This window comes from Oryzias melastigma, linkage group LG5, assembly GCF_002922805.2.
Source record: "Oryzias melastigma strain HK-1 linkage group LG5, ASM292280v2, whole genome shotgun sequence".
Taxonomy (NCBI): domain Eukaryota; kingdom Metazoa; phylum Chordata; class Actinopteri; order Beloniformes; family Adrianichthyidae; genus Oryzias; species Oryzias melastigma.
Window position 1 is genome coordinate 16,983,203 of NC_050516.1, and position 9,924 is coordinate 16,993,126.

Consider the following 9,924-nt stretch of genomic DNA (forward strand, 5'->3'; position numbering starts at 1 on the left):
AGGAGAAAAAGAGAAATAAGCGACTGCAAAAGAAGTACCAAATGTTTAATATTCTGAATACTATGAAATCCAATGTTTCTAAGATTTAAAATCCTGAGAATGTTGCACAAGGTCACTGAAATTCTTGTGACATTTTCCTCTCAACTAAGAACGGTCTGACTGTATTGAACCGGTTTTGATTCAGACTTTTCAGGCAAAGATCACTTTGAACAGATGTTTATTTAATGGGCGGGTTCAGAGTCAGTCCAGAGGTTTTTATTCTTCACTAAATTAGGTTTCAACCAGGAATATGCGGACAGGGGAGACAGTGGCACACTTTTCATTGTCAATATGAGCAACTAATAATTAAAATAAATAAATGTTCCCTCATCTTTTTTATAAATGCAATTTAACTGAAGGATTCTACTAATTTTAAGCGAGGTGATGAACAGAGTTTGATGATGAATTCACGGCAGATTGCGAAATCCTATGTGAAGTGGGTTGATTCCGTGCCTTTAGTCAACTCAGCATGTAATTCTTTATCCATTTTTGTATACATTCTTGACATTTTTATTACTTTTTCCATTTAATAGGTCATGTATTTCCCAGTTGTCCAATGATGGAGTGTCAAACTCATTTTGGTTGATTAATTTCAAGTTGGGCGGACCAGTAACACAATAACAAAATAACCTATGCTCAACTTATCTGTAGATTTTTTTTTCTCTTAGTTGTTGTAAAAAATGCCCTAAACAATCCAGTAGCCTAATCACTTATTATTATTAGAGCTATTATTTTTATTATCTTTTTGACAATGACATATGATAATTTTATAGCAACTGAACAGTGAGGCTGGCAGAGAACCAATCTGGATCTTACATAGACGTGGCACGCGCTTGCAAAGAAATGCAGTTTATTTCTTGATCTATTGTTATCCTGGTATTTCTTTTCCTTTGCTTCCCCTAGTGGTGGAATTACGCATTGCAGCCATTTCTTTAAATAATCATAACTCGCCAAAAGGAATGGGTTAAAAACGTACTTTTCCCCAAGCATCCTGGTTTAATGTGATGCATGACTGGGCCAGATTAAACCATCCGGCGGGCTGTGGGTCAAACATTTGACACTCTTGTCTAATATTTTCTTAGTGTTTGGATCAAACATAAAGATGCACTGGAAATACAGAAAGTGTGGAAAAAAAACAAGTGCTTTGCAATATTAAGAAACAATAGATTGTTGGTTTTATGAATGTATATATGTTCTTGGGAGGATTTTTACTTTTGGTGTTGTACAAAATTAGGAAACCACCAAATGATTTTTGGCGTAATATTGAGTGCTGCATTTTTATTTTTATTTTATAGCTTTTAATATGCCATCAATAGGGTGCCTAAAAAATAAAATTGCATTGACTAGCGTAGGTTTTTCAATATTAAACCACTCTTTAATACGTTTTACAAGGAGATTTGATCATGATAAGTTACCAGAACCTCTAGTATTTGATTATTTGTGTTTTTTTTTCTCCTTTCCTTTTTTTTTCTAATTGCTTTTGATGTTTGAGGAAAAAAAAAGACTGATCTCCTTTGGTTGTTAATAAAGTTTAATTTCTGATTTGCTCTGCAAACATTGCAGATTATATTTCATTAAAAAAAATGTATTAAAGTTGGGCTTTTAATCAAAACGTTAACTAATAAATTATGGATGATTAATTACAGCTAATTAATCACTGATTAACTTTTTGGGAGTTTGGGATCTGGCAGTTTTTTGATGACTTTTGGGCTGGAAAACCATTACTCTACCTGGCAACACTGTCAATCCCAGCAGTAGAAAATGGAGAAGGAGGTAATAGTAAAGATTAATTTATAGTTGTTAAATTAGAACGAACAATAACAATAATACGTGATAAGTAATAAGTGAAAAGCTGCAAACATTACAGTCTATTAAATTTGACTTCTTTTGACACCATGAAAGTTGTAATGTCATTGTTTTTGGACATAATAAAGAAAATCAAATTAACATAATGATGTGAGTGGTGATCTGTTTGAGGTGAACATATTTTCCCTCCAACATAATGTCCCAGCCTCAGATCTAATGGGTGTGTTGTAACCCTAAGGGCTTTACTGGGACACGAAACCAGCCCTGACATTTAGTCTCTTCACCGGCCCACTGGACCGGCCCCTCTGACATTTAAGAGGTGGCCACTCTCGAAAAAATGTTTCTCTTTTTCCTTCTTCTTTTTTTTATGTGTGTGTTGCAAAAATATACTGTGGGGTTCTCACTGTCTCTGTATATCTGCCTCGTGGCTGCAGGTGGGAGCACTCCCCCGGGCATCAGCGCCCCCACTGTGACCAGCATCCCCTCCCCCATCAGTGTAAATGGTTTTACTGGCATGCCACCCCCGCAGGCGAACGGACAGCCGCCTGCAGAAGCCGTCTTCACCAACGGGATCCACCATTACCCAGGTAGGGTGGAGGACAGAATATAAAAGTGCTCCGTTTAATTAGAGGCTTGGTACCAGAACTATTACTGTAATAGGAAAGTTTGCATGTGTTGGCTTACGTCTGTGAAAAGCATCGAGGCATGTTGAGGACAGCACTCAGCCTGCAGGCAGCGAACATGTCATGGAGATGAGTGTGTGGCGAAGGCACTTACGAGGCTCCTGGAGTCTGAGTGTGCCTCTGCGCCATGAGCCATGGATAGTGCCTCATTGGTTCTGTTTGTGAAGAGCCAGAAGAACAATCTGTCTGCTTTTTTTTATGTTCCTGTCTCCTCAGTGTTGCAGGAGGTGGTTTTCAGAGAGGACTCAGAGAAAAACGGCCTGGGCGTGGCTCCGCGGAGCTGTTTCGGGGTTCAGGGTGGCTGCTTCCTCTCCTCTCTGTCTGAAGGTACCATTCTCTAGCTCCCTTCATTCACCTTCACCCAGTTTCTGAGAGGACTTGGGGGAGCTGACTTTAGAGCCCTGACATATTTTCAAATGATCATGTCAAAACATTGTTTTATATGTAGAGAAAGGATTTTTTTGTTCTAATTTTTGGATGTTATAATGGGGAAAAAAATCTCATATGTGTGATAAATTTGTGAAGAAAAGTTGCCAGTAATAAAACCCGACTGATTCCTAAGAGGCCAGTTAGATCAATAGCTATTTTTGACTAAATGAACAAAAATATCTGAGATTAAAGAATTTATTTTGCCAAAAAAGGCGAATCATTATTTTTTTATACAGTAACTACTACTGTACAATAACCTCTTCAAGAACATATCCACTACTTCACTTCAGTTTTATCTCTTTTAATTAGAATTATGCTCTTTTTTAGTGGAAAACAAATACATTTGTGTTGTTTTCTTGGACATAGTTTCTGCAGAGTAGTAAAATTTAATTTGAATTTCACCTCAAAGCAACCCCGCCCCCTTTCCCCTCCCTGTGGCTGAGAGCTCGAAATTACAAAACAATTTTAAATTTACCTTTTTTGCTTTTATTTGCTCCCGATTCACAACAACTTGAATAAATAAAATAATAATCAGAAATGCAAGCTTAATTTTCTTCATATGTGTCCTCCAAGGTCAGAAACGAACTACAAGAACACATTAAAAACACAATTTTCATCAGAGGATCTTTAAAGTGCAATCATCAGTGTTTTTTTTTTCACGTATAAGATGTGTAGTTTTAAACAGCGTTGAATCAGAAAAAATGCAAATTATGATGCTTGTGCAGCAACAGGTGTGTTCTGGATTGTGCATATTGTCATGCTGCACGTTTGAGGGATGAATGTATAGTTTTTTGTGACAGACTCAAGGATATTTTTATGTATTTGTTGAATAATTTTGTGCAAAGTTGGGCTTTTCCTCTTTTCTAGCATAAAATGAGCTACTTTTGAGAGAGAAAAACACTCCCTGAAAGGGAGTTGCCTCCTTACTGTTCAGATCTCTAACCTTTTTGCTTCTCTTCTTTTATTCTTCTCTCCATCGCTCTCCTCCCTATCACACTTGTTATATATTACTCTCGCCTTCCTCCGTGCCCTCTCCTCCATCTACATTCTCTCTGCCTCAACACCCCCCCTCCAACACACACCTCCATCCATCTGTGATCCCCCTTCACCACCTCCTCCACTCTCTGTGTCTCTGATGAAGCAGCTCAAAGTCCCACTGCAGCTGATCCTCTCCAGCAGGCTTACACAGGAGTCCAGCAGTATGCAGGTCTGTCTGTCCATGTCACTGCAGAACGGATGTGTGCCTGCTTATATGCATGGGTGTGAGTTCAGGGGACTGATGAGGGAGGAAGGGGGTGGGGGGGTGAGGATAAAGATAACACTCCTGTGCTCAGTTTAAAATTTTGATCGCCGGGCCGCATTCGTTTAGTCTCTTTGCTGTGTTTTGGTGTGTGTTTGCGCAACATGTAGACTCTATTGTCTGCTATCTGATCGATTGTCTGCTGTGCTCCTGCATATATCACACTGTTTATATGTATCCCTGCGTGCGCTGTGGTCATGACTGTTATCTGATCTGCGGCATGTGTGTGTGTGTCTCAGCAGCCTACCCTGCTGCATACGGTCAGATCAGCCAAGCCTTCCCCCACCCTCCACCCATCATTCCACAGCAGCAACGAGAAGGTAACGCACACTGGTCACACCGCCGCAGACATTCACTTCTGCTTCGCTCGACCGCTCTGCAGTTGTCGCTGTCATCCCGGAGTAAACAACAGTCGGTTCATGTTCTTTAGGCGCACTTTAGATTGACATGAGTAAACACATTATTGGTAAAGTGGCGCAGAGCGCTGCGTTCTACTCCAAAGAGATTAGCAATGACATTTCCACTTGTGAATAGATTCTGAGGCAGAATAATAAATACATTTTGAATATATATATAAATATATATATTTATATATTTAAATAATGATTTCTAGCAAGGCTGCAAACCTCCCTATGAACTTAATGACCCCCGGGAGCAGGACACCTTTGTCCTGGACATTACTGCCCTCTAGTGGAAGTATTACGTAACAGCATCACCCCTTCAACTTTGCAAAACGATCTAACAGTTAAAGCTTTTATCACTCAAAGGATTCTTTTATTTATTTTTTTATTGGTACCTGCTACTTTCAACCACCATGAAGATGCAACGATTCACTTTCCCCACAATTTGGTTCAAACCTTAATTTTTGTGGCACAGTTTTGCTTCAGTTCGATATTTGTCTTACTTAGTGCTGTCAATCGATTAAAAAAATGTGTCAGATTAATAACACTTTTGGGTCGTAATTAATCCTGATTAGTCTTAATGTTTTACGAGGTAAATTTTCTTCAACAATATGCAGCTTTTGTACAAAAAATGACCAGAGGGAAAATGTTTCCCTTCATTTTTATTGTCTGACATGTTTAAATGTATAAAGTGTTAACTCAGAAGTATAATTTATGTGCACAAAACACAACAGTAAGATAAGCAGAACTCTAAAGACTTTTATGTCTGCGGTATTACACCAAGAAAACAAAGATGCTAAGTTGACTGCTGAGTGTGGATGCACGTGTAACTCTTGTGCTATCCTAGGCATATTTACATTAAAAGGCAACGCGCTGAACTTTTTTTTAAAGGAATTTTTATCTTCACTGGTGTCTGTGGCAGGCATAAAATCCTGTCTACATTTGTCATGAAAGGAATCACACATCAACATAAGGGTGGGGTCATCTGGACCCCATAAGAGAGCATAAAAAAGAGGTTCCAGTTACATTGTTCTATATGTGCAGGCTTCTTCAAAACATACTTCTGTGTGATGATCGGGATAAAAACAACCGGTGCTTTATTTAACCCATCATGACAGTCAGCATTTATTTAGCTTTGTTTTACCGCTGTAGTCTGAACCATTTTCAGCTAAGCAACGCATTGTCGTGTTACCGTGACAACAGGCCACATTACCTATCAAATAGTCCACCTTCTGTGAAAAAGCAATCTAAACTTAAAAATAGCAAGATTAAAGTACTAAAAATCAATTGAACATTCATTTCTTCTGTAAGTGACCATGCGATAAAGTCAGATGAAGGGTGCATTATCAGAAATGAACGCATGGAAGCCTGAACCGCCGGAAGATGGTTGTTTCGCAGAGTGTGATTAATTAGCGTTAATAAATATTTACGCGTTCATTTTTTTTTTTACTAAATAACTACAAAATAACTAAACTTTTTGAAACATTGTTTCTTTAAATTTGCTATTAAGCAAGTAACTTTGGTTCATACTTAGCCTGATGTAATGTAATGTAATAAAAAAAAAAATCAATGCTACATCCTTCAACTGGTGTGCATTAGGGATGCAACAATTCAATTTCCTGCCGATTTGATGATTTGGTTTAACCTCCTTAGATCTGAGTTCATGTTTGAGGTAACCATCTACACACGTCGTCACAGGGCCCAAGTTAAGCAGAATTAACTACTGTGGTAATATAACCCAAAATGTGATCTGAAAAGGTTAAAGAGTTTGATTCTTGTTTGAGAATTTTGGCATCCCTTTAGTACACTTTAATACTATCTGATCCAGAATATATTTTTTGGGTAAATGTTGCCTGACTTTGTTACTTGACATGTTTTCAAGTACACACTCTGTACCGACACTATTTTGCCATTTCACAAAACGGAAATATAAAAACGGGACAGAAATAATATAAATACAAACGGATGCTGTTGACATTTGAGTTTTCTTGCCTGTAAATGACCAATGCGAGTGGCTGAAGGTGGATGCAGACTCTGTAACCAGCAAACAAAAAGAGCAATTACACTTAATGGGAAGCGAAAAGTGAAACAGATGAAGCGATAAGAGATCCACAGGGCCGAACATCTGCAATCAATACAGTGCATCACAACACTTGTATATATTGTATCGGCCTTGGATAACACCATACCTTTCATCCTCCTTTATCTTTTTTACTCTGCTCTTCTGGTGTTCTTTGGCTAGATCTTCCTCTGTCCAGGTCCTCCTCCTCTTCCTCCTGTCTCCCCTCTTGTGTCTTTTTCTCTTACCTCTGCTCCTCATCTATCTCTCCTTTCTCGTTTTTCTCTTTCTGTGTTTGTGTCCATGCAGGACCGGAGGGCTGCAACCTGTTCATCTACCACCTCCCTCAGGAGTTTGGGGATGGAGAGCTGATGCAGATGTTCCTGCCTTTCGGTAATGTCATCTCCTCCAAAGTGTTTGTGGATCGGGCGACAAACCAAAGTAAATGCTTTGGTGGGTAAAAATCAACAAAACCAAAAAATTATTGGTTATTTATTCTGATTCTTCTTCTTTTTTTTGTACTAATCACCCTTTGTGCCACAGTCTACACCCCCTCTCCCCAACCTTTCAGCGTTTTCTTTTTTTTTTCTTCTTTTTTTTCGTTTCAAATCCTAAACCTGCATCATTTCTGCTTGGATCTGCGTAATTTAACGGATAAGAAAAGGATGCAGAACATCGTGCCTTTCATTTTGGTCTTAGTAGCTGTTTATACCAAAAAAAAAAGTATTTCAAATTGACAGTAAGACTTTATTCACACCAGAAAAAGTTTGCCAACCAGAGGCGGAGCTACAGAGGGGCCAGGGGGGGCAGCAGCCCCCCCAGGAAAAAGCTTTGCTAGCAACTCGTCCCCCAATTTTTGAGTCAATATTAGTATCATTATTGACAAAAATAAAGTATTCATCAATTCAAGCTTCTCTAATAATTGCAAAAATAACAACATTCTTAATAATATCACATGTTAACAAAATTAAAACTGCAATAAATACATATTTTTGATCCCTTAATTTCATGTCCACTCTGCCTTCTCATTTGCCACCGTTCCAATATTTTCTGCCCCCCATATAAAAAGTTCTAGCTCCGCCCCTGTTACCAACTATTACTATAAGTGAGTTCTGGCTTCTCGATAGAAACTCTCAAAGGCGAGTCTGTCAAGTCTAATGTTTTGTTCTTTTCTTATTAACGATAGCATGAATTTGTGAAAGCTTTTTTGTTTTTATCTTTCTGTACGTAAATGGAAAAGCTCAAAACGAAATATCCCTACCTGGTGGTTGATGTTTGGAAAGTATTCATCCTCATTTTGTGAGTCGTTGCATCGTGGACGTCCACACGGTTTCATTTCTCGTTTTTATGTAGCATGAATGTGTAGACAGCCTCATCTCATGAGATTCATGCTCACTCATCATTCCCTCCAGAAAACAAAACCGAGCTTCCTCTCCGTCTAATGACGCCCCCTCCTCTCCTCTCGTTTGTTTTTGGCCTCTCCCCCAGGATTTGTGAGCTTCGACAACCCAGGTAGCGCCCAAGCTGCCATCCAGTCCATGAACGGCTTCCAGATCGGTATGAAAAGACTCAAGGTTCAGCTCAAAAGGCCAAAGGATGCCAACCGCCCCTACTAGCCCCCTGCCCCCGCCAGCCGCCACCATCCCGGTGGCCGGGGCAGCCATCACGCACAGGGAAAGACAGGTCAGGATCTGGAAACGAATCATATAGCGCTTACTTCCTCTCCCCAAACGCCTGGACTCACATTCCAAGTATAGATTTCTTATTAATGCACAAGTTTTATCACGCCATTTTACTGGTGTGTTTGAGGGAAATCTAGTTTGGAAAGAAACCAACTCTTTAAAAATGCAAGAGCTCCCCCTGATCCTTTGAATTTAAAGGCTCCCGATAAATAAAAATGAAAAAACTGCCCACTTATCAGACACGGAAAGTGCTTTGATGTGAAGATAAGTGCCTTCTAATATGTTTCTGATACTCCAATTGGATAGATCATTTCTTTTTAATGGCTGCCTGACATAAACAAAGCTGTAGAAGCGTTTACTTACACACTACCTCCCCTATTTACAGAGCATCTTTACAGTGAGTGACGCTGCATGTTGCCCTGTAGGTAAAAGATAATTGGTGAGTGGTTGAGAGTGCGGCGCGGGGTAGGAAGTGCTTTCAAGGGGGAGGCATTTATTACCCCTCAGGCGGGTAATTGTGCCATTCCTCTTTGTCTCCTCCCTTCATCTGTGTGATGGAGAGTTTTGGCTGTGTCGTTCATTCACCACTGATGACTTCATTCAAGGGCAACTTATCACCCACTCACAAACTAACCGAGCCATACCAGACCGTGTCCCGAGGCAAATCACTGCAGGCAGAATGCCGCCGCCGCCGCCGAATGCATCCAAAAAGCAGCAAAATGAGGCACTTCTCTTTTACTTTTGATAAGAATAAAACTGTCAACTCTTATGCTTCACACAAGTTTTTGAACTTTTGGGACATTTTAGAGATCAAATTCTTAAAAAGTTGAGGATTATATATCATAAAGGTGGGAATGCTTTGATTAGAAATCTGATCAAAAAATAAAAATACTGAACAGTTTGACTTAAAGAGAAAAAAATTAAATTACATTGAAGATTGCAGCAGCATCAGTGGAAGGAAGCCAGGTTTGAGCTGATTTTTATTCATGACTGCCACAACAGAAATCATCTCCGACTGGCAGTTTTAGTTCTTGCTAAGAAGTTAGAGATACGGCAAGTGTCCTGCTGTTTCAAATCTAAAAGTTCAAAGAAAAGAGGAAAAAACAGTAGAAAAGGAGATTTTTTTGTCATTTAAATCATAGTTTCATTATTGTATTGCAAGCTGAGACGACTGCTGCGCAGTTTAATTTAACAAAAAGCAATAATATGGTTATCTTGTTTTAAAGACTCACACTCATCAATATCTGCTTTCTGGTGTTTTTAACATATTCTTGTGGCATTTTTCTTACAATGGAGGAAATATATGAAAGAATTTAAGTTTAAAACTGCATTTCTGAGTATTTCTTTATTCAAATTGTGATGGATCAGGAGCAGAGGAAAACTTGTGGATTGAAAAAGCTCAGGTTTGGGATGCAAAAACTGCAATGGGCGGGGCCAAAGTTGGCCTGCTTCGCTCCAATTCTGATGCACCCACTTGCAGAAACATACATCTATTATTCGTTTTCCTTGTCTGAGCTTCCGTCTG

General features: G+C 39.2%; 1 protein-coding gene across 8 annotated transcripts in view; it reads left to right on the top strand.

Annotated features, from left to right (window-relative positions):
• Positions 1-9,924, top strand: part of celf4 (CUGBP, Elav-like family member 4) — a 117,677-nt gene that overhangs the window by 101,825 nt on the left and 5,928 nt on the right. For 2 of the 8 annotated variants that reach the window (XM_024270936.2, XM_024270938.2), the window contains exons 8-13: positions 2,280-2,432; positions 2,745-2,855; positions 4,099-4,164; positions 4,497-4,577; positions 7,027-7,110; positions 8,206-8,400. In XM_024270936.2, the coding sequence (XP_024126704.1) occupies positions 2,280-2,432; positions 2,745-2,855; positions 4,099-4,164; positions 4,497-4,577; positions 7,027-7,110; positions 8,206-8,333 (623 nt within the window). In that variant the 3' untranslated portion in view covers positions 8,334-8,400. Of the gene's footprint in view, positions 1-2,279; positions 2,433-2,744; positions 2,856-4,098; positions 4,165-4,496; positions 4,578-7,026; positions 7,171-8,205; positions 8,401-9,924 lie in introns of all 8 variants that reach the window. The other 6 variants (XM_024270934.2, XM_024270931.2, XM_024270937.2 and 3 more) reach the window with 5 other exon arrangements.